Raw genomic sequence first — 24,624 nt, 5'->3', positions numbered from 1 at the left:
GGGGAGTACTCTCTTTAAGAATTGACGCTTCGCTTGGGCGCTCTATTATTGCCTCCTATTCCTGAGGGGGAGATCAGGGGCAAATAGGGATGGACAGCTCGAAGAGAGCGCCTCATCGGAACAAGAGTACAACCAATTCATAGAGGGGAAGTCAATAGACTCTTTTCCTTGTCCTTGAAAGGAGAGATATATTCTTTTGTCGGATCCCTATTTTCCTTTGATGGGCATCATCCGTCTTCGGAGGTTGTTCATGAAATCACTGATTCCGTTCTGGAAGATGTGATGGAATGGGAAAGACCAGGCAACTGGGCTGCCCACCACCAACGCCTTAGGGAGGAGACCGATGAGGCACAACTCGTATTGGAGCATCTGTATGAAGAAAGAAAAAAGAGTTATTTATATATACAAAGAAATACAGAGAAGGGTCATCTAAACAAATCCACTTTTCTATACTTCTTTGTAGTAGTCCTTGATTTATTCATTCGGGGCACGGGTCTAGGTAGCCATCGGAGACAAAAGGAAAACTAATCTCTTGTGGCTGAATCCCTATTCTACACTTCGAACTGCAAGCATTTCTTCATCTTCAATGGCAAGTGAATGCCCTTCGCGTTATTCTTCCTAACCTTCCCTTCCTTCCTGACTTTCCTAACCTTGCCCGATCCAACAGCCCTTCCAAGCTGCTGATTCAAATAGGGCAACTTAGAATCACCAACCAAATCGGAAACTCAATCCTAAACTTCGGAGTGGAAGATAGCAGAAGGCGGGTTCTCTGGATGTTGGCAAACTGGCATGAGAAGGAGCATCGTTCCCTGCTGGAGATCCTTTACTAAAACCCCAGGAAAGCCACCTCTTCTTCGTTTTGCTTTTCTATCTAAGGCTCTTTCGGAGCGGAATGAATTCTGCTAATGTGCACGGAGTTTAGATGAAATCAGGGTGGACCTTAGGGCTGCTGTCTCTCATGCCACTGCAGAATTGGGGGCTGCCCTTTCAAGGTTTGTGTCATGGTCAGGAGACAAGTGCCTGCCATTCTTCAAGACGTTGAAAAACCTCCAAAGTCCAAAAGACTTTGCATGGACAGAGGAGTGCCAAACAGCGTTTGAAGAATTGAAGGTATACCTTGAGAACCCACCATTGCTTGGGCGCCCAGAACCCAACGAAGAGTTGCAGATCTACTTGGCAGCGACCCCCGTCGCAGTGAACGTAGTGCTACTAAAAGAAGGGGTAAGATACAGAGACCCATCTATTATGTAAGCCATATCTTAATTGATGCAGAGACCAGGTACACAAGGATTGAGAAGGTAGCATACGCACTGGTGATCACGGCTAGGAAACTCAGACCTTACTTCCAAGCCCATACCATCACAGTCCTCACCAACCTACCACTGAAGAAGGTACTGCACAAGCCAGACATCTCTGGACGGTTGATTGCCTGGGCGGTTAAACTGAGCGAGCACGACATCAGGTACCAACCCAGGACGGCCATTAAAGGCCAAGCTTTGGCAGACTTCGTCGCCGAATGCACCCTACCTAAGACTGAGTTAGAAGCAGAGGAACCAGATGACCAGGACGGAGGATCATGGAAGATGTTCGTGGATGGTTCGAGTAACGCCACAGGAAGCGGAGCTGGTTTCATACTCACCAGCCCCGAAGGATTTCGAATCCAGTATGCTCTCGGATTCACCTTCCCACCATATAATAATGAAGCAGAGTACGAAGCACTACTGGCTGGACTCCGGGTGGCAAAAGCCATTCAAGTCACACACCTATCCATCCGGAGTGACTCCCAGCTTGTGGTGAACCAGGTGAATGGAGAGTACGAGGCGAAGATCGATCGAATGGTGTCATACTTAGCACGTGCTCGAGAGTTTATCAGCGGGTTCATGAAGTTCGAGATGGTTTGAGTTCCCAAGATCGAGAATGCCACTACTGACGCACTGTCCAGGCTAGCCAATGACGAACTCAGAAACATGGCCAGTGCAGTGTACGTGGAAATATTGCATGAACCATCATACCAAGAGAAACAAGTCAACGAGATTGAAGAGGGGCCTAGCTGGATGGACCATATACTCAACTACCTATGGAACGATGTCTTACCAGAGAACAAGGTCGAAGCAAGAAAAATAAGGATGAGAGCTGCAAAGTACACCATCCTGGACGGAGTACTGTACAAGAGGGGGGCCACAGCACCACTGCTTCAGTGCCTTGGACCCAAGGGAGCCCAATATGCCCTGGCAGAGGTACATGAGGGGATCTGTGGAAGCCACATGGGAGGAAGAGCTCTAGCCTATAAAATCCTCTGATAGGGACTCTACTGGCCGAGAATGCAAGAGGAGGCAATGCAGTACGTCAAGGCTTGCGAACATTATCAATTGTTCATTTGTTCGCCCCAGTACCCCATCCACCCACCACCAAACTGACATCGATCCTCAACCCCATTCCCTTTGCCATGTGGGGAGTCGACATCTTGGGGGACTTCACAGCAGCATCAGGCAATCGCAAATACTTGGTGGTCACCATAGACTACTTCACCAAGTGGGTAGAGGCCAAACCATTAGCCAAAATCATAGAGAATGACATGGAGAAGTTCGTCCGTGATGACATCATCTACAGGTTCGGTGTGCCAAAGATCATAGTCTCAGATAACGAGAAGCAGTTCAATAACCCCAAGTTTAGAGCCTTCTGTCAGAGCTACAACATTGACTATCGGCCTATTTCGGTAGCTTACCCACAGGCCAATGGTCAGGTGGAGGTCACCAACAGAACCCTACTGGATGGAATAAAGAAAAGATTGGAAGGAGCCAAAGGGAAGTGGGTCGAAGAACTACTGAATGTCCTGTGGGCATACCGCACCATAGTAAGGACACCCACAGGAGAAAGCCCATTCCGCCTGGCATATGGCACATAGGCACTAGCACCGGTAGAGGTCATCGCCATGTCCCACAGAGTACTGCACTTCAACGAAAGGACCTACACAGATGGACTGCGAGCAAATCTAGATTTCCTAGATGAGGTACGAGAGAAGGCACTACTGAGAAACGTGGCATACCAGCAGCGCACAGCCAAGTACTACAACGTCAGGGTGCGAGAAAGGTTATTCCACCAGGGAGACCTAGTCCTAAGGAGGGCAAGTGCATCGCAGCCACGGAAGGAAGGGAAGCTATCAGCAAACTTGGAAGGACCTTACATAGTTTCCAAGCAGATACGTCCAGGGACATACCGCTTGAAAACTCCGGGGGGCAAGAAGGTAGACCGTACCTGGAATTCAGAACACCTGAAGAAGTACTATCAATAGCAGCAGTAGATGGCATCACTGTTTCAAGAATAATTTGAAAATTTTTATTAAAGTAAAGAGATGGTTTCAGAAATACTCGTCTTCTACTACTCAATCGAATCACTACCACCACACCAAGGTCCGTTGACCACCAAGGCGTTATACCACCAAGGCCCGTTGGCCACCAAGGTTCGTTGGCCACCAAGGCGTTATGCCACCAAGGCCAGTTGGCAACCAAGGCCCGTTGGCCACCAAGGCGTTATGCCACCAAGGCCCGTTGGCAACCAAGGCCCGTTGACCACCAAGGTCCGTTGACCACCAAGGCATTATGCCACCAAGGCTCGTTGGCCACCAAGGCGCGTTGGCCACCAAGGCGTTATGCCACCAAGGCCCGTTAGCCACCAAGGCGTTATGCCACTAAGGCCCGCTGGTCACCAAGGTCTGTTGACCACCAAGGCGTTATGCCACCAAGGCCCGTTGGCCACCAAGGTCCGTTGACCACCAAGTCGCAATGCCACCGAGGCCCGTTGGCCACCAAGGCCCATAGACCGCCAAAACGTAACACCACCAAAGACTATAGACCACCTGAGGTCGCAAAAGTAAGAGAACCATCGAAGCAACAAGGATCAAATGCATGCCATATCAACATCACAGAAGGTAAAAAGTTAAGTATATACAAGTCGGAAAGAGATCACAATCCAAAGTTCAACATCCAAAAAACACCTATAAACTCAGGGAGCATCAGATGGAGGGGCAGCATCCGACCCAGCGGGGGACATCATATCAGCCTCAGCAGGGCGAGCAACACTCTCCTCTGGCAAGACCACACCCTCCTCCATCGCCACAGCATCGTCCTCAGGAGAAGCACGAGCCACAGCAGCAGTCGTAGGCAACAACGTGGTGACCTCCGGGAACCCTGAGAAATCATAGTCGGGGGTCTTCTCCAGAATGCGGACCGCCAAGTCTCGGATGCCTGCATCATATATCTCCTGGTTGTACTTATAGAAGTACGCAGTGATCTCAGGAGACTTCTGATAAGTTACCACTGCTCACTCCTCGGCCTCAGATACCTCAACCTCATGACTCCACCTCAAGGCGCGAAGCTCCTCCTCTAAGGCACGAACTCTAGAAGAGCTCTTGGCCGCCGCAGCAGACGCCACCCTGAGCTCCTCAGCCATACTCCTCTCACGTGCCACGACCTCCTCCCGGGCGACCTTGTGCCCATGAAGCTCCTTCTCTAAGCCCTGCAGCTTGCGGTTCAGCTGGATCTCTCGAAAAGCATGACTCTCCAGGCGAAGCACCGTCTCCGTGACACGATGCTGGACCTGCAATCAACATAGCCACAAAGAATCATCCCAAATACAAGAAAAGCAATAACATGAAAAGCAAAAGAGCGAGAAGCACAACTCGCAGAAGCCATGTCCTGGTAGAGGGTCTGTGTTAAGAAGGCGTCGCTAAACCCCTATAGGACTGAACGCTCCCCAAGAAGCCTCCCTATGTCCAGCCACTCCCGGCATACTCCGCGGCTGGTCAATGTCGCTCCCTCCTGAAGATCCCAAGGTAGTACCAAAGGGGAGGAGGTTGGCGGATTAGTAGTCACGCCACCAGAAGAGGAGACCACCCCTTTGCCTCTCGAGGGGGGTGGAGCAGAAGATCCAGGAGCAGTGGCGGTACAAGACGAACGCGGAAGGATAACACGCGGCCCAGTCCTCACTGAACTCGGAGGATCAGGGCCTCCCTTTCGCTTGGTCCCAATGACCCCGGAAGGAGAAGAAGCAGGAACCGCAGGATCAACAACAGAAGAACCATCCCCAAAGGAAGCAGTCTGAGTACTCCTCTTCCGCAGGTTAGAGCAAAAGACACTAAGATCTAGTCGTATGTTCACTACACAATGACACCCAATCAAAAACACAAGGTAAGTCAAACAGTGGATACATAGAAGAAAAGTACATAAGCAAACATCCAAGAAGCCAAATATCTTACCAGGACTCAACTTCCAAAGGCATAAGAAGGCCTCGGAATCCAACTGACGGACGTTGAATGGCTCGCATCCCTGACATCGCTGGAGGGAGTCGCGCTCAAAGTCGCTCAACTCAAGAGGGTGGTTCACCCCCTTGACATCAATGACCTCCCAGGTAGATCGCAGTACACAGCGGGGGACTATGGTGAAGAAGAAGCGATCCCTCCAGTACTTCATCGAGCTAGTGATCCCCACAAGAGGATCAAGCGTGGCAAGAGACCCCCTAGGGAGATGACGGGCGAAGTGGTAGCACCCACCTTCCCCCTTCTTCAAAACATAGAAGTACGAGAACAGGGGAGCGGTAGCAGCACGCCCCATCCAGGCGAAGAACACATAGAAACCCAGGATGACACGCCAAGAGTTGGGCAACACCTGCCCAGGGGTAAGGCGCCAGTGCTCCAACACCAGCTCCACGAAATGGGAGATAGGGAAGCGAAGACCATGGGTGAAGAAAATACGATAAAGGCAGACCTCATCTGCTTTATGGGAGTAAGCACGGTCATCAGGACCAGGGACGTGAAGCACGACCTCAAAGGGTATATGGTACTCCCGACGAAGTGATGCCAAGTCCGAAGAAGTCAAGATGCTAAGAATGTGAGCCAACTTACTCCTAGGGTCACCGACAGAAGTAGAAGCCCTGGAAGCCTTATGACCCCTACTAGGGGCGGAACCTCCAGAGACCTCCTCCTCCCCATCACTAGCAACAGGGGAAGGCAAAGAAGAAGAAGTATCCGCGGGGGATGACGACCAGGAAGAAGACTCCTCAGTGGATCCAACCACAATCGTAGTCGGATCAGAATCATCCGATGATGACATGGATAAACAATGAAGCAGATGGGCTACTTACTCAGAACGATGGTCCCCCAAAGCCAAGCAATCAACCTGAGGAGAGGGAGGCCAACCTGCAACCATCAATGCAGATTCAATCAAAAAAAAAAAAGAGAGAAGAGAAGAGAAAATGAAGACGACACATACCAGACATAGCCCAAGGCGTGGTCAGGGGCATCGACCTAGATGGGCGCGGATCGATTGCTATATCTAGGTGCAGACCGCAACGACACAGGCACGATGGGCGTCGACCGAAGAGAGAGGGGCGTCGACCCCTAGAGGGGCGCCGAGCGAGATGGACGTCGACCGATGGGCGTTGATCGAAGAGGGGCACCAACCAAATGGGCATGAACCGGGGGGCGCGAACCAAAGATGGGCGCTGATCGGGATGGGCGTCGATCGAGGGGTACAAACCGAGGGGCGCGGATCGAAGATCAGCGTGGATCGAGGGCATGTAGGCATGAACCGCGGATGGACGTCGACCGAAGGCAAAGATCGAGGATCGCGAGCAACGGACGAGCGTCAGCCAAGGCAAACCAAACACCCATCAACAGGCACGAGAGCATGAGCACAAGGCACTAGCCAAGCACCAAGCCATGCATGCTGAAGAGCAAACCAAAGCCAGAGACAAGACTAATAGCCAAGAAGAGTCAAGCAAACAAGTGGAAGACACTACTCATTGTGACCCAAGAACAAACACATGGGGGGCATAATGAATAGTAACAAAACTCAAAGCCAAGCAAAGAGTGGAAAAGCAAGAGAGAGAGGAAGAGAAATGGAAAAGGAAGAAGTGAAAAGGGAGAATGAGACGAGCATATATCTACAAAAAGAAGGGAAAAAAAAAAAAAAAGAGATGGGAGAGGAGAGGTTTGAACCCACAACCTCTCCCTCACCAAACAATTCACAAGCACATCCTCAGAGAAGAGATTATTCGCAGGGAACCCCCTAATTGGTAAAAGAATGCAAAGGATACTCTCTTGAGCACTTTGTTCCAAGAGAGTGGGGGGCAAATGATGAACCCAAAATCACCCTGACCAATCAGGGACTGCCATGTGTCCTAACCCAAGAAAGAGGGCATGCACAGGACCAGAACCAAGCAGGCCAATCCAGGAGAGAACTGACCCAAACCGGACCCAGGTGCAAACTACCTTGGGTGTGGATCAGCGCTGGGTGCGGACTGCCCTGGGCGCAGACCACCCCGGGCGCGAACTGCCTAGGCGCAGTCTAAACATGGACGAAGACCCCGGGCAAGGATTCCCCAGACACATCATTCCCAGACACAGTCTCCCGCTAACACGGCAGGAACCACCGTTATCAACAAGACATAGACCACATCACCAAGGACTCTAGGCCACCACCTATCAAGTCACGTAGTCTGAAAGGACTCATGTACCAGGAACCTCATCTACCACGTAGATAGGTCAATCCACCAAGGATACCAAGTCTATCGTGACACCACGTTTCACGGGAAGACAACCAGTTAAGGATGAGCCCTGCTACTCAGGGACTCTATCACCTACGACGGACACTCTACATCAACTGGGACTCTCCACACCGCCATGCTCTACTATAAAAGGCAAAGTACTCCGCCCCATCAAAGGACATCTTAAGTCATCTGGAATACTACTATTTATCTATTTGCTCAGAGAGATCTAACTTAGGCATCGAAGAGTCCTAGGCCAGAACCACACCGATTCTCCTATGTCACCCAAGGCCTTTAGCAGATTACGACACTCGAAGAACCGCTGAGCAATTTCTTGATGCAACAGAAACAAAAGTTACAACCAAACATGGCCTTCGTTTTCTTATATAAACTTCAAAACTACTTTTACATATGTAACATTTGTCTCTATTCTTGCAGTCTTTAGTCTCTCTCATCCACACATGAGTTCGTGGGTGAGAGAGAGTGAGTGAGTGAGTATGAGTGTGTGTGCCAATGCCCTTTGGGAGCGTAATAGCGCACGAAAATGACCGAACTCTGACCGACCTCCTCTGCATTTGCACTGCCTTGTGTTTATGTAATGGAAGTTGATACTTGATGTTTTCATTATGCTGGAGCAAAATACAAACTTTTTGAACATATAACATAGCTCTCTTATTAATTTTTTAAGCTTAATTGTGTACGGAGAATTATCCAGTTTGTCCAAGATAGAAATAGTAACCAATAGAATCAACCAGAGAAGGAAATGCCTCTAGCAATATATTTCCACATTTCAGTTAGATGATAATGCTACTGATTTTTGCTATTTTTTTGTTGGAACTTGCATATATAAGTCCACAAGTGATCCCTATCTGTAGACTATGCATGTAGCCGTTTCATTTAGTTTCCCCAAAAAAAAATATTGAGTGCCTCATTGAAAACGTTAAGTGATGGAAAACAATACATCGTACGCCCAATGAAAGGCGTATACCAATTACAATAGCAGCGTTTAAGTTCTTTTAATACATATATAAAATGATAATATTTACCCTCATTGGAAAAAGTTGTATTATAATAAAACGAAAAAGAATTAAGGTTACAAATTGTTTAACACGAGAGAGTGTCAATAACAAATTAGGTTAATGAATACATCACAAGGCAAGCTCAAGCTAGGGGAGAAATTATGTTACTATTCAGGCCAACCCATACCCAAAGGATATCCACCTAGAAGTTCAAAAACGGTGGGGACGTTTCGGTTTAAATCATCATTGCACAACCAAAAAGAACCCACAAAACAGTCACTTGACTCGGGTTCCAATGTACCTGATGCACCAACAGTCTCCTGAGACCTTTCATTGGCAGAATAGGGGCTAACAATTTTAAGTAAAGGGTGTTAAAGATTTGGGTACCAAAATTCGTACAGAATAGGGGCTAACAAATTGAACATAAGAAACTTACCAAGCCAGTTGCATATGACATCATAGTCCCCAACATATATCATCAACTTCATGCCATCCTCCAGAAGAATTGGTATATACCAACTTCAAGATTCCTCATCCAGTCCATAACCATGGCCTGGTAAACAATAGGGCTACATGAAACAAATTCGATGTCCCCAACTCCAATAGCATCCTTAACGGATTTCGGGTCTAGGAATTTATGGATGTTTGAAAAATCATACCAAAGGTTCCCCTCACACTTCTTTCTTTAATCATAATACTGTAGAATAAAGACATTGCAGAATGCTTGTTAAATACTCGTATTCTCTGTTAAAAAGAATTTTGTATGTCTCCAACAGCAAACCCACTAAAATGAAGGACAAAAAAGACAGACAAAATGCTTACATTGATATTACTGGCAATTGCCATGATCTTATTGAATATGTTGGTGCAAATATAGTATGATGCCATGCATGCAATTTTTCCATCGGTACCTGAAACAGAAAGTAAACAGTATTAAACCAAGGAGGATGACTCCAAGCAGCAAAGGAACATTGAGAGTTAGACTGTTAGAGCATCTCCTATGTTCATAAACAAAATCTGAATTACTTGTGATGTGCGGTAGGAATCCTGGTCTCCTCTCATTCATGTTCATATATAAAATTTACCCAACTGTTCCCAACAACAGCAGAAACAAATATAGGATTTCATAATATCTAAACACAATCAGACTACATGAGAGATTGAAGAAATAACAAGAATTACCACAAAACTTTATTGCCGTTTCACAAGCTGGAAGCAATTTGTTAATACTCTTGGAGTCAGATTCCTAAATTATTCCATTGTCCAATGCGTAATCTGTATATGCTTGGTACTGGATTGCAGGATCTGTCAGTCCATTGCCAATGGCAAATCCCAGTTTAAACATTTTTCCACCTCAATCCAGAGAATAAAAACAACGGTCTAATCAGAGTAAAATTGAAGCTTTTTTTTAGTCTTTAAAAGCTGTCTCACCATTGCAGCGAATCACAGTAAAGGTTGCTCTGTCAATCCCTAATGATAACTGTTAGGAGTAAGGGGGAGTCGTGAATAGGCTAGCGTCAGCCCCTATTCCCGATTCCTCTAATTGGGGGTATTTTTGTCATGGTGTTATTATGTTTTAACCTATTTTATTGTTATGTTTTGGGGGCAGTTACTCTTACGGCTGCAGCCCCAATTGTGCAGTTTCTCTCCTTCCTTCTCTCTTCTTCTTCTTCACTTAAATTTACATGGTATCAGAGCAGGGACTGGAGTCAATCATTCATCCTTAATCCTTTCTTTGTTCCTGTGTTTTAATTAGAAGAAGCCTGCGGTTTTGAAGACTTCAAGTTTTGGGATTTTTCGTGATCTGATCTTAAAGGGGATGCAGCACCCTTTGCTGCAGTCTTGTGGTTTTATGTGAGACTAGTTCATGACTATACACAAGAACTAGGTCTTGGTTTTGTGGTTTTGTCTTTGGTATGTGCCAAGGTTGAGATCGATTCAGGTTTTGTGATTTTATTGTTTGGCGGTGATTGCTTGCTGCTGGCTGATGTCTGTTGGTTGTGGCTGGCCCTACAGTTTTAGCATTGTTTATAACCTCAGAAGTGTTTGCTGTCCATCAGTTTCAATCTGTCTGGGACTTCGCTGTGAAGATTTAATTTGTGTCGTGAAGCATGGGTGATACAAAGACCACTGTGACTGAACTGTCCTCTTCTCATCGTATTACCGAAAGGAAAGTTGAAGGGATTTCTAATTTTCAGCAGTGGAAAAAGGTGGTTCGATTGGCCTTGACGGGGCGTGATCAACAAGATCATCTCACAAAGCCAAAGCCTGAAGGAGATGCGACATGGGATACGGTGGATGCAAGAATATTGAGTCAGATGTTGAACTCAATGGATAATCAGATTGCAGACCTGGTTACTCACATTGACACAGTAAAGGAGTTATGGGACTACTTGAATGTCCTCTATTCTGGGAAGGACAACTTGTCTCGAATTTATGACCTGTCCCAGGCTTTTTATAAAGTGGATCAAAAGACTCTGACTGTAACCCAATATTTTGCGGAATTCAAGCGACTATATGAGGAGCTGAATTCCATTCTTCCTATCACATCTGATGTGAAAGAGATGCAGAAACAGCGAGAGCAACTGGCTGTTATGGTATTTTTGGATGGACTTCGAAAAGAATTTGAGCCAGTACGGTCTCAAATCCTCGGTGGGGATAGAGTCACCACACTTTCAGAAGCTTTTTCAAGACTGTTACGGGTTTCTCGTGAGAACAACCAAGATTCCCCTCATGGTAATGAGAGTTCAGCCCTTGCAGCCTTTCCCAACCGTGGGTCTAGTGGTGGGACAGGTACGGGCAGCAGCGGTGGTAGTCGTCGTGGTCGTGGGTCAGGGAATAGTAAAGCACCCACATCCAGTACTTCAGACACTTCAGGACAGGTGCACACTTGTCATCATTGTGGCAAAGCTGGTCACATTCAACGCTTTTGTTGGAAACTTCATGGCAAACCACCTCAGTTTGCAAATTCAGCCAGCAGTGATCCGGTGGTTACCCCTTCTGCTAAGCCTGAGGGTAAAACAGTGACTATGTCTGATGAAGATTATGAGCGGTTTACTCAATTTCAGAATTCTCAGTCATCTCAGTTCTCCACTGCTACCCTAGTTCAGCCAGGTAATGCTATTGCATGCCTATCATCTACTTCTCGTCCCTGGATCATTGATTCAAGTGCTTCGGACCATATGACTGGAGCATCAAGTATTTTTTCTTCATTTCGTGAATCTTCTTCCAATGTTGTGTTAGCCGATGGATCTCTTGCTAAAGTTCGGGGTACAAGCACTGTGCATGTTACTCCTTTGTCGTTGTCCTTTGTTTCTTACTTGCCTAAATTTCCTTTCAATTTATTATCTGTTTGAAAATTTACCAAAGCTAACAATTGTTCGGTTACCTTTTTTCCTCATTATTGTGAGTTTCAGGATCTCCAGTCGAGGAAGACGATTGGTAGAGGTCGTGTATCTGGGGAACTGTATCTTCTTGACGACGCATCCACTGTGGCGTGTTCGAGTGTGGCACTTCCTCACCAGATTCATTGTCGTTTGGGTCATCCTTCATTGCAGAGTTTGAAGATTTTAGATAGTCGGTTCCAGTCCTTGTCTAGTTTGCAGTGTGAGTCTTGTCAGTTTGGGAAACTTCACCGTGTAAGTTATCCTCCTCGAGTCAATAACAGGGCTGTCCAAGCCTTTTCTTTAGTTCATTCTGATGTATGGGGTCCGTGTCTTGTTACTTCTATGTTGGGTTTTTGTTACTTTGTCACTTTTGTAGATGACTTTTCCAGAGTTACCTGGATTTATTTAATGAAGGATCGTTCTGAATTATTTTCCATTTTTTGTACTTTTGTGCTTGAAATTCAGAATCAATTTACTACTTTGAAAGTTCTTCGAAGTAACAATGCAAAAGAATATTTTTCTGCTCCCTTTAATGAGTTTATGGTTCGACATGGGATCCTTCATCAGTCCTCCTGTGAGGATACACCTCAACAAAATGGTATAGCCGAGAGGAAGAACAGACATTTGATGGAAGTTACTCGATCTCTTTTATTTGAGATGAAAGTGGCTAAAATTTTTTGGGCTGATGCTGTTTTGACTACGTGTTATCTTATTAACTACATGCCTTCTTCTGTTTTGGGTGGTGGCGTTCCATATTCTTTGTTGTTCCCTTCCCATCAGTTGTTTGTCTTACCACCACGTGTTTTTGGGTATGTTTGTTTTATTCGGGATCATCGTCCTGGTCGCTCTAAGTTGGATCCTAGAGCTCTTAAATGTCTTTTCGTGGGGTATTCTAAAACCCAAAAGGGTTACCGGTGTTATTCTTTTGATTTGCGAAAGTACTTTGTTACCGCTGATGTCTCCTTCTTTGAATCTACTCCATTTGTTGCATCCTCGCTGCTTACTTCAAAGATGGACGATGATCTCCCTCTTTATATTGTCGATACTTATTCTCCTGTGCAAGATTCTGTGCCTCCAGTGCCACCTCCAACAAAACCACTGGCTGTTTTTCGTCGTCACCCACCTGATGTGCCGACACATTGCATTACACCTATGGAGAGATACAGTACCCAGGCAGCACCATCTACCGCGTTATCCTTGCCTTCAGATCCCACTCCAGGTACTTCCTCCTCTGCTACTGTACCTCTTAATTCTGACCTTGATGTTCCTATTACTACCCGTAAGGGGGTTCGGAGTTGTACCCAACATCCTATTGATCGTTTTGTATCCTATGCTCGTTTGTCCTCTTCTTTTGTTCCTTGTTTGTCTACTATTGATAGTTATCCTATTCCTAAGTCAGTGGTAGAGGCCTTGGCTCACCCTGGTGGAGGGCTGCCATGACTGAGGAGTTATCTGCTCTAAAGGACAATCAGACATGGGACCTTGTTTCTATACCCTCTGCTAAGTCTGCTATCGGTTGTCGCTAGCATGGATATTTGCTGTGACAGTTAATCCTAATGTGTCTGTGGCTCGGTTGAAGGCCCGTCTTGTTGCTAAGGGCTATGCCCAGGTATATGGCGTGGACTATCTAGATACCTTCTCTTCGGTTGCAAAGCGTACTTCTGTCCGCATTTTGATTTCTTTGGCTGCTCTACATCACTGGCTGTTATTTCAGCTAGACGTCAAGAATGCGTTCTTGCATGGGGACCTCCTTGAGGAGGTGTATATGGAGCAACCTCCTGGTTTTGTTGCTCAAGGGGAATCTGGTAAGGTGTGTAAACTGAGGAAATCTTTGTATGGGCTGAAACAGTCACCACGAGCTTGGTTTGGCCGTTTTACAGATGTTGTGCTGGAGTTTGGTTTGACTCGGTCTGAGAGTGATCACTCAGTATTTTTCAGGCAGTCAGATGCAGGGAAGATATTTTTGGTAGTTTATGTAGATGATATTGTTATCACAGGGGATGACTCTTCAGGTATTGAGAGCTTGAAGACATATTTGGGACAGCAATTTCAGACTAAGGACCTGGGACGACTAAAGTACTTCTTGGGTATTGAGGTAGCTCAATCAAGGAAAGGGATTTCGATCTAAAAGCGAAAATATGTGCTTGATTTACTTTCAGAGACAGGATTACTGGGATTTAGGCCCTTGGATACTCCTATGGATCCAAATGTAAAACTCATGGCAGAGGATGCATTGTTCTGGATGATCCAGAGAAGTATCGAAGGCTTGTAGGGAAGCTCAACTATTTGACTGTGACTAGACCTGACATCTCTTTTCCTGTCAGTGTGCTGAGTCAATTTATGTCCACCCCTAGGACAGCTCATTGGGAGGCAGTTATAAGGGTGTTGCGATATATTAAGAAGGATCCAGGGCGTAGTCTCTTGTATTCTAATCATGGTCATAGAAGGATTGAAGGATTTACTGATGCGGATTGGGCAGGATCTCCTATTGATCGAAAGTGTACTTCGGGCTATTGTGTCTTTGTTGGAGGGAACCTAGTTTCATGGAAGAGCAAGAAACAGACTGTAGTAGCTCGGTCTAGTGCAAAGTCGGAGTATCGGGCTATGGCTCATGGCACTTGTGAACGAATGTGGATTAAACAGTTGATGACTGAACTTGGATTTGGTGATGATTCTCCTATGCTGTTGTGGTGTGACAGTCAGGCTGCCATTCATATTTCTGAGAATCCAATGTTTCATGAGAGAACGAAACACATTGAGGTCGATTGTCATTTTGTGCGTGAGAAGCTGCAGAAAGGGCATATTCGAACTGGGGAGCAGCTTGCTGATTTGTTCACCAAGTCTTTGGGAAGTATGAGAGTGAATTACATTTGTACCAAGCTGGGCATGATTAACATCTATGCTCCAGCTTGAGGGGGAGTGTTAGGAGTAAGGGGGAGTCATGAATAGGCTAGCGTCAGCCCCTATTCACGATTCCTCTAATTGGGGGTATTTTTGTCATGGTGTTATTATGTTTTAACCTATTTTAATTTTATGTTTTGGGAGCAGTTACTCTTACGGCTACAGCCCCAATTGTGCAGTTTCCCTCCTTCCTTCTCCTCTCTTCTTCTCTCTTCTTCTTCTTCTTCTTTCTTCTTCTTCTTCACTTAAATTTACAATAACAAAGGAAGTTACTCCCTTTTCAAAGTGTAGCACCGAAGTTGGGCTCTTCAGTTATTTGTTGTAGAAGATGAGAGAGAGAGAGAGAGAGAGGGATGTGTGAGTTATAATAACCCTAAATTTCCAATGATGGTACCTTTTTCTTAACTGGGAAGATGGGAGCCTTATGAGCATCAGCAGGTAGCCTCTTCAGTTTCTATGCAATGTGCACGAACTGATGTGAAGCCTAAGAAATGAAAGTGATTATTATAGTGATTGAATTGGAAGCACTTTAATGCAATCAGTTCAACAAACAAATAATATAGAGGGGAAAACTGGCACGAAGACCCTAAACAAACCAAAGAGGCCAGCAAGTGCTTTCCTTGTCCTTCTGTACGGAAATATATGTTTGTAATGTTAGAGGTTCTATGTGTTCATGATGCGTTAGGTTGAAGCTTCTCTTTGATTCTTGTGTTGTAAATTGTACAGATAAGAGTTCGAAAAGACTTGCAAGCAAGATGATTGAACAACTTCAGGCCTGCTAATATGTCCCTTACAACTGTCTTAACTGTAAGCAGTTGAAATATTATTGCAAACAGAATCCATCTTTACAAGCCATGGACACACACACACAGATCGCAGTCTCATGAGAATTGATAGGCACTTGAACTAAAAGCAGAGAGACAATCTAAAGAACAATATTCTATTGTTAACATGACTATGGCAGTCAAGTATCTAGCTAGCCCACACCCTAATGTTATAATGCTACAAGAGACTGTTAAGCAACAAATAAGGATTTATTTTCCTCATTCTTTAACCCCAATTGTAACTTAAATTCACCCCAAAGTCAATAAGTTAACACTATAGGCAAAATTGAAGCTCATTATTTATAAAATCATAATAATTGGCTGCACATTCAAGGACTAAACCCCAAATGAAACTATACAGGAACAGAACATGGAGCCTAACTAAATGAGAGTTGCTGTCTTCCTGTCCATGCAATAGCTAATAGAGTATTGAGGCAAGCGAAATAAGTAGAATCAGTGAACAACACAAACACAGCCTCAATTACCCTATCCTTCATCATCTGAATCTCTTGATTCACTGGAAAGTATACCAATATATAATTGAATATTAGGTTGCAACTGTAGGTCAAACTACAGTCCAGGGATCAAACCATGGTTCCCTAGGGAAACCAATTAACTGAAAAATTAGGATTTTGCACACCCTGGGTTATCCCATGGGACACCATGGGGTGCCCCATTTTAATTTTAGGGTTTCCCATGGTTGCCCATGGGAACCCTGGTGCATCCCTGTCAGTGTTTCTCCTTCCCTCATGTATCCCATGCAATTTTAGAACACATTAGGGATAGAGAAACATACATCTCTAGTCATCACATGGCAAGAGGGATCCATCCCATACTCGAATGCATAGCGGAAATAAATCGATTCGAGTTTCTTTCGCATCCCATAAATATTAAATAATTAAAACTGAAGGAATTAATCAAGAATTGCTAACCTGGTGAGCCTCAAGTGTTGCTCCTTCAATAGACAGTGGTTCTTCCTCCAAGAATCGCTCCAAGCAAACAGATCTGAACCTCTAATGGCGCTAGCAAGATTCTCCAAGCCAATCCGAATATATCTCCAACCAGATCTGGGTTTCTAAAACCCTAGCTCTCAAAACAAGAGAGCAAGAAGAAGAAATCACGAGAGAGAGAGAGGGAGAGCCAAAACCGTGGGAGGGGATGGCTGTGAAATTCGTGGAAGCCTGTCTCCCTCCTGCGTTTTGGGTTCTATTTATAGATGGGTTTCCAAAACCCAGATGGGAAGAATCCCTGTGAGAGTATGACAGTCTCTCTCCTGATTTGCTCTATCTGTTTATCTCCTGATTGGCTTTATCTGTTTATCTCAGAGTCCTTTGCTTAGTGAAGAAGCAGAATCTAATAGGGAAAGTATTAATTAATTACTTTATTTAGTATCTATGGATAATTACAATTAGCACCATATCCATTAATTAAATAAAGAACCAATTAAAATAGCAAATTCCAAATAACTCCCTATATGATAACAATTTATCATATACAACCCCCCCCCCCCCACAAATCAACACCATCATTATGGAATCTAGGGCATGTACCCATGTACTGCCAAACCCCAATCCATAGTATATGTCTATATAAGAGCGTCCGTGCATCTAATCGGGTCCCGCAAAACTCGACAAAACATTTTGTTCAAAATAATCATAAATAATCTATCATTTTATGTAAAATAGATTTTTGCAAAACCATTTCCAAAACGGCACTAAATCCAAATTCCGATCCGACCATACACAGACAGTCTCAATCTTGGTGTTCCCCAATCGGGCAGTGGTGACCATGTTGGATAACTCCTTCACTCACAAAGCGTTCACGCATTCCCAGAACATCGGCTTTGACTCGCTTGAGTCTCAGTCATTGATGAACCAAAGAATGCGATCGCACTTTGTAGCGACAGGGTTCCCTCAGGCAAAGGGTGTCGGTGACATATGTCTATCCCTTCCTACATCTGGCAGTAATACATGAGGGAATCGACAAGTAGATTTTTGGCCAATGCACACATCAAACATGTGAGCACTCGCATTCGTACCCTGACATCACATGTCTAGGCATACCCAATGCGACGACCATGTGATAAGGGTGCCCAGCCCAAACCCTAGTCGTGACTACCATTTTAAGTAAAACTTAGGGACACATAATGCTCAAAAAGTTTATATCGCATGTGACAATATTAAACTAAAATGTATAAATATTCAATACAAAGGTGAACCAGGTTGAACCCGACCGAACCGGGTTTGATGGACACACACTTGTCCAACAGCAACAACCAATACCTATCAGACTCATACTAAGAGGATTGTGTCCTTTCAAAAGTATAGGGTACCATTCCATTTCGTGGCCAGTCCAACTCTATAACAGACTCATGTTCAATTGGGGACGTTCTGACTTTCTTTCAACATAGGCTGTCTTATTACCCCCCACTTACTTACCTAACGTATACGCTTACTCACTTTCTTTCAACACAAAAAGGATAGTCCGCTTCTTACCTAAACTCTATAGTCTCACTTTTTATAGGTTTCAACACCTAATAAAGAAGAAAGAATGGAAATGAAGGACAATACTTCACAAAACCAGATCCGAACCATGGGCTTAGTTGTGAACCAGAATATTGACCCAAAACCAGAACCACAAAGGCATCTGTGATCACGCTCCTGCATTATCTTGATACCTCCATGGTATAATCCCTTTATATCATTCATTTCGCTTCTCCTAATGAAACTGTTATTTGTCACAAATACAGAGAGTGTATGTTTCTATGTGTGTGAACAAGCAAGAGAGCAGGAAAGAGAGATTATAGAAAAGAAACTACACACACCTGTACCAGGGAGACGGGATACCATAGTAAGTGTACTCTTGTGGGACATCGTGGTTCCTAGCAATGTGTGTGAACAAGCAAGAGAGCAGGAAAGAGAGATTATAGAAAAGAAACTACACACACCTGTAGCCAAAGAGAGGGGATACCACAGTAAGTGTACTCTTGTGGGACATCGTGGTTCCTGGCAAGCCTCTCCAAGATTTTAACGCATTTTGGAAGACAACTCCAGTATGCATCATGATTATTTGACACTAAAGCAACAAGAAGGCTCATAACAGATGTCAAAACTCCCAGATCACGCTCATCCAGAAGTTGTGCCATACGATCTGACCTGGAAAAGCATATGGAGAAACAGAATTATCAGAATTCAGAACTCATTAATATATCTTGGAGTGGAGAACATGCATGTTGAAATAGAACATAAAATTCAAACTAACCAGCCATCCACATTCACAACGTCAGGATTTTTTCTGTACAGGCGTAGAAGACACAAAGCAGCCTTCTTTCTTACAAATGGTGTACAGCTGCTGGACATCTGACAAAGAAGATGCAGCTTGCCCCATTAATATTCAACTTGAAGTTAAAGAAGACAGGAAAGTTGAGCTTTTGCTTACAAGCAACTTTTGGACATCAAGTGCCAATGATTCAGAAAACTCTCTCCCACCAATATTCCCAACCGGTAAAAATCAAATACAATAATAAGAGCAGTTAATAATTTAAAAAAGATTTTGGATCAATCTATATTGAATCATTGATTGGCTGCCAACTAAGCTGCCATGTGACAGATATAGTGCAAGCCATAGACGCTTGGGTATGCCAGTCACCAACAAACAATATCTCTAAGCACATGCATATCACAAACCTGGGGGAACAAGGGTCAACAAACTAAAACCTTGTTTAATCGTTCCGTATGTTCCAAGTTATCTTTGGTGCCTCCCCCTAGTGTAGCTGGCTCCCCAGGGAACAGGCTAATTGTTGTATCCTGGGGATTGCCCACCTCCTTACTGCAGCCCTCTGTCCCTTCCCCTTGATGGTTGGGTGTTGCTCTGTTTGTAATTGCTCTCCTGTAATTTTCCTCTCTTTCCTCTTTGGGGGCTCCTTGTTTCCCTTCTTTCTTTTATAATGAATTATTTATTGATCCAAAAAAAAAAACATCAAGAACCTACTATCAAATAGAATAGGTACATTCTTCTGTGCCACTGTAATCTCCACACCACATAGAAAATATAAGCTGATAGGATGACAAAGCAAATATACTGCCTAGTGGTGCCCACTTGGGATCACCTATTGATCCAGCTTATAGACCTTTTAAATGGCAGGTTCAACTATAGGGACAAAGATCTTGTGTGGCTATGGCTTTATAGATGTCTCCTCAATTCAAGAGATATAGGGCAACAGAAATCATCAGGAATAACTAGAGAGTCGAGCTTCTTAGTTTCTAAGAAGCTTTTCCAACTGATCAAAATATACACGCCACTTAGACTTCAGTTGACGACATCCTAGGTGGGTCACAAAAAATTATCATAATTTAATAAAAGTTCCTATAGCCTTTCAGGTACACAAAGAGGGAAAATCACATATATAAAAGAGAACTGGACATTACTGATTCTGAAGAAGCCATTCTCTGGGTCTCCTCACCTCTGACATAGTTCGCTTCAACCACAGTGGGAAAAACACGAAACCCCTTTTTGGTGTTTAAAGATAAGTCAAAGATGTTTGTGTAAATGCCTGTGACCTCCTGCAAGATATTGCAATTGAGACTTTGAACTGTTACTCGCAGAATGATTTTCTACCGCTGAACATCCAACAGTTTCTCTTAAAGAAATTTTAAAAAGAATGTTCAGATTAATGAATATTCAGCTAGAAATAGAGATAAGTAAAATAAAGTACACTAAGATATGGTGATAAACCCAAAATCACCCCAACCAATCAGAGGTCGCCACGTGTCCCCGGCCCAAGGAGGTAGACCAAGGCCGGGCCAGCGAAAGACCAACCGTGGACGCGAACCACATAGCCCTCTATGGGCGCGGACCAAACAACCACCCTCCACGGACCTGGACCAGGATACTACCACTGTCATCAACAAGAGGTACACCGTCACCTGGACTCTGTACCACCGTCCTGAACAAGACCCATACCACCTTAAGGACTCTATACTATCCTCTACCAACTACACAATCCGAGACGAACACAAACACTTCATCTAACAACACACCTATATCTATTAGAGACACCATTCCTATCAGGACACTATCTCTCCGTAGAGAAGCAACCAACCATGAAGAACCCCAGACAGTCTGGGACTCTATCTGCTACGAGGATTATTCGCCGTCAAACAGGACTCTTCGCACCGCCATACTCCATTATAAAAAGGAAGGTATGTTACTCCATCAGGCTTCTTGAATTCAATTCACTCATCTGTTTGCTCAGAGAAATCTAACTTAGGCATCGGAGAGTCCTAGGCCGGAACCACACCAGTTCTCTTTTGTCACTCAGGGTCTTTTGCAGGTTACGGCACTCAAAGGACCATCGGACGATTTTCTGACGCAACAGATTGGCGCCGTCTGTGGGAACGACGGTAGCTATCGCATCTACTAGCTTGTTTCCATAACTGCTCAACAATGGCACCACTAGGCAAGAAGGCCGCTCCCTCAACCAACAATGCACCGAGGGAGGGGAATGGATCACCTCCCCCAGAGAGCTCGCGTCGTAGAGCCAATGACCGTGCCACTCCAGAGGAGGAGGTCCCAGAGAACCCACATGCTGAAGCAGTCAACTTCAACCCTGAGGCAGCCATTGAAGCAGTCGGGGAGCCCGCACCTGATCCTAATGCGCCAGCCACCGTAGGTCAGATCAACGACCTGCAGCGCCAGATCCTCCGCGATCAACAACTCATCCGCGACTACCTGAGGCAGCGTGCAACGTCCCACTGCAGTAGAACTGATCCTCGACGCGAGCAGAGCCCTAGGAGGACACCCCCCAGGGGTGATAGGTCCGAGAGGCACACCAGACAGCAGGGAGATCCCTCCCAGCATCTTAGGAGAACAGCGGATCTCCCAGTTCGATCATATCGTGGAAGATCGCTGTCGCATCGATCCATGGTGCCCAGTCCGGAAGGCTCAGTTAGAAGATCAATGTTCCAAGGTCGACTAGGGGGAGTTATACACAAGGGAGGAGCCAGTCCAACAAAGAAGAAAGCCCATCACGTTCAGACCAGGGCTCATCGCAACGCGATCATTCACCATCCCGCCAACACACAAAGCGAGAGGAGGCTTCAAGGTGAGGACGAGAACGGGGTCGCAGTGAGCGTCCGACCAGGCGTGAGGGATTGTCACGGGATGAGGAGCTAGACAAGAGACTCCAAGATTTGGATGAGAAATTAGAAGGACTGAAGAAGCAGACCAAGGGCGAGGCACACTCAATCCCTAGACAGCATCCGTTCTCAGAAGAGATCATGTCGGCCTCACTCCCCTTCAAGTTCAGGTTACCCACCTTCGAACTATACAATGGTACCACGGACCCCAATGACCATATCAACTACTTTAACGGGATGATGACCCTATATGGAGGATCGGGCGTGGTCTCCTGCAGAGCATTCCCTGCGTCTCTCAAGGGTTCAGCCACCTCATGGTTCTCCAGGCTACGACCGAGGTCGATTGGTTTGTTCGCAAAATTGTGCGAGCAGTTCGTCACTCGTTTCCAGAGCAATGTCAAACAGAAGAAGACCACGGTCAATCTGCTGAACATGGTACAGAACCTTGGAGAGTCCCTCATGGAATATGTCAGCAGGTTCACCAAAGAATCCCTGGAGGTCCGAGACTTAGATGATCAGACCCAGCATGCAGCCTTGGCTGGGGGTATCAGGGACCTTGAATTGATCAAGGACCTGGCACGTCATGAAACCAAGACCATGAAGGAGCTCCTAGAACGGTGCAACGAGTTCGCCAACATGGCTGAGATAGTACAAGCCCGGAAGAAGGTGATCGAAGGCAAGCCCCAGGAGAACAAGAGGTCGGCGACGGACGACCGCAAAGAGAGCAAGAGGTCGAAGACCGAGCGTTCGACAGGACAAGGGTGAGTAGCCCAGAGTTCATACCTCTGAACACCACCGGGTCCCAGATCCATATGCAGATCCAAGATCGTGACCTACTCCGTTGACCCCGACCCATGCTAGTAGGGCCTGAGAAGCGTAACCCCAACAAGTTCTGCCTCTTCCACAAAGATAACGGGCATGACACAGAAGACTACTACCAACTGAAGAGGGAGATAGAAACCTTGTAAGAGCAAGGAGCCTGAACAAGTACATCAAAGGAAGGCGTGACGGCCGTTCGGGCCAAGGAGACCAAGGTCGTGAGCGAGAAAGAGAAGAGCCAAGAAAGGAGGGCAGATCGAGATAGAGACCGCGTAGAAGAGAGGAGAGATGTACAGGAACCAAGCGGCACCAAGGGAGCCCCCATCCTCACCATACTAGGAGGGCCGAGGCAAAAATCCACCAGAAAGGCCAAAGCCCATGCCAGGTTCGTGGGGGTAGCAGAGAAGCCAAGCAAGGTAGTAAGAACCGAGACAGTGATCTCCTTCTCGGATGCCGACTTGGAAGGTGTAAGCTTTCCACATGAGGACGCATTAGTAATACAGGTAGAGATAGCCAACCGACCCGTGCATCGAGTATTGATAGATAGAGGGGCGTCAGTGGATGTGCTCTTATTGGAAGCCTACCGCCAATTCGGATTTGGAGATGACCAACTCAAGCCGGAGCCTACCTACCTCCATGGGTTCTCGGGCGCCACTGCCTCCATCAGAGGCACTATAGAGCTACCCGTCACCTTTGGAGAGCACCCTCGACAGGTGACTATCATGGTGAACTTCATGGTTGTCAGGTCCGTGGTGTCTTTCAACGGCCTCTTAGGGCGACCATCTCTAATAGCCCTTAGAGGAGTCATTTCACTGCTCCACCAGAAGATGAACTTCCCCATCGACAATGGAGTGGGAGAAGTCCGAGGCGATCAGAAGAAGGCCAAGGAATGCTATGCCACCTTTGTTAAGAAGAACGATGGTAACACCAGGGGAATGGCACTATGCATGGAGAACCTGATCAATGACCAGAGAGATGAACAGATAGAGAAGAGAGGTAGACCAGTGGAGGACCTCGTCCCATAGCCACTCAGCAAAGATGATCCCTCCAAGGTCGTACAAATTGGTTCATTGTTGAACGACGAACAGAAAGAAGAGCAGGGGCACCTCCTCCAAACCAACATGGATGTCTTCGCATGGTCGACGACGGACATGCCTGGTATACCCAGATCCATAGCAGAGTACAGGCTACACATAGACCCGACCAGGAGACCTGTCCAACGGAAATGGTGGAATTTTGCCCTCGACCGACAAGCAGCTATCAAAGAAGAGGTCGAGAAGTTGAGCCGAGTAGGGTTCATCCGAGAAGAGAAGTTCCCTACTTGGCTCGCAAGCGTGGTCATGGCACCAAAGTCCAACGGGAAGTGGAGGACGTGCGTCGACTACACCGACTTGAACAAGGCATGCCCGAAGGATGAGTACCCATTACCCAAGATCGACCTATTGATCCACGCAACTGCGGGCCATGAGATGCTTAGCTTCATGGACGCCTACTCTAGGTATAAGCAGATCTTAATGCGTGAGGATGATGAGTCGTACATTGCATTCCGAACGGACAAGGAGAACTACTGTTATCGTGTCATGCCGTTCGAACAACCATTGAAGAAGGTGCTGACTGACCTGAAGCTTGCACGGTACTGAGAAGGAACCAGATGAAATTAAATCCTGCAAAGTGCACCTTCGGAGTAACGTCAGGGAAGTTCCTAAGGTTCATGGTCTCAGTACGTGGAATAGAAGCCAATCCATCCAAGATCAAGGCCATACAAGAGATGGCACCACCACGGACGGTCAGGGAAGTGTAGAGGTTAAATGGAAGGGTCGCCGCCCTTTCAAGGTTCGTGTCACGGTCGAGCGATCAGTGCCTGGCGTTCTTCAAGACATTGAAGAACCTCCGAAGTCCTAAAGACTTTTCATAGACAGAGGAGTGCCAAAAGGTGTTCGAAGAGCTGAAGGAGTACCTTGAGAATCCACCACTGCTTGGGCAACCAAAACCCAAT

General features: G+C 45.9%; 1 protein-coding gene and 2 long non-coding RNA genes across 3 annotated transcripts; 1 reads left to right on the top strand and 2 right to left on the bottom strand.

Annotated features, from left to right (window-relative positions):
* LOC122656528 lies at positions 1–15,552 on the top strand. Its single transcript, XR_006332119.1, has 3 exons — positions 1–279; positions 3,351–3,355; positions 15,541–15,552. It is a non-coding gene; the product is annotated as an uncharacterized LOC122656528 (long non-coding RNA).
* LOC122656527 lies at positions 9,225–9,895 on the bottom strand. Its single transcript, XR_006332118.1, has 3 exons — positions 9,744–9,895; positions 9,384–9,472; positions 9,225–9,258 (listed from the first exon to the last, which is right to left on the bottom strand). It is a non-coding gene; the product is annotated as an uncharacterized LOC122656527 (long non-coding RNA).
* Positions 15,553–16,049: 497 nt separating the features above from the next.
* LOC122655356 (AP-2 complex subunit alpha-1-like) lies at positions 16,050–19,174 on the bottom strand. Its single transcript, XM_043849558.1, has 4 exons — positions 19,111–19,174; positions 18,934–19,031; positions 18,643–18,827; positions 16,050–16,189 (listed from the first exon to the last, which is right to left on the bottom strand). Exons 2-4 carry the CDS (start codon positions 19,029–19,031, stop codon positions 16,050–16,052), a joined length of 423 nt encoding a protein of 140 aa, XP_043705493.1. The 5' UTR covers positions 19,111–19,174.
* Positions 19,175–24,624: the final 5,450 nt, after the last annotated feature.

Source organism: Telopea speciosissima, chromosome 3 (assembly GCF_018873765.1).
Source record: "Telopea speciosissima isolate NSW1024214 ecotype Mountain lineage chromosome 3, Tspe_v1, whole genome shotgun sequence".
Classification (NCBI taxonomy): Eukaryota; Viridiplantae; Streptophyta; class Magnoliopsida; order Proteales; family Proteaceae; genus Telopea; species Telopea speciosissima.
Note: the sequence above shows the minus strand (reverse complement) of the source record. Positions and strands in the feature narration are given on the sequence as shown.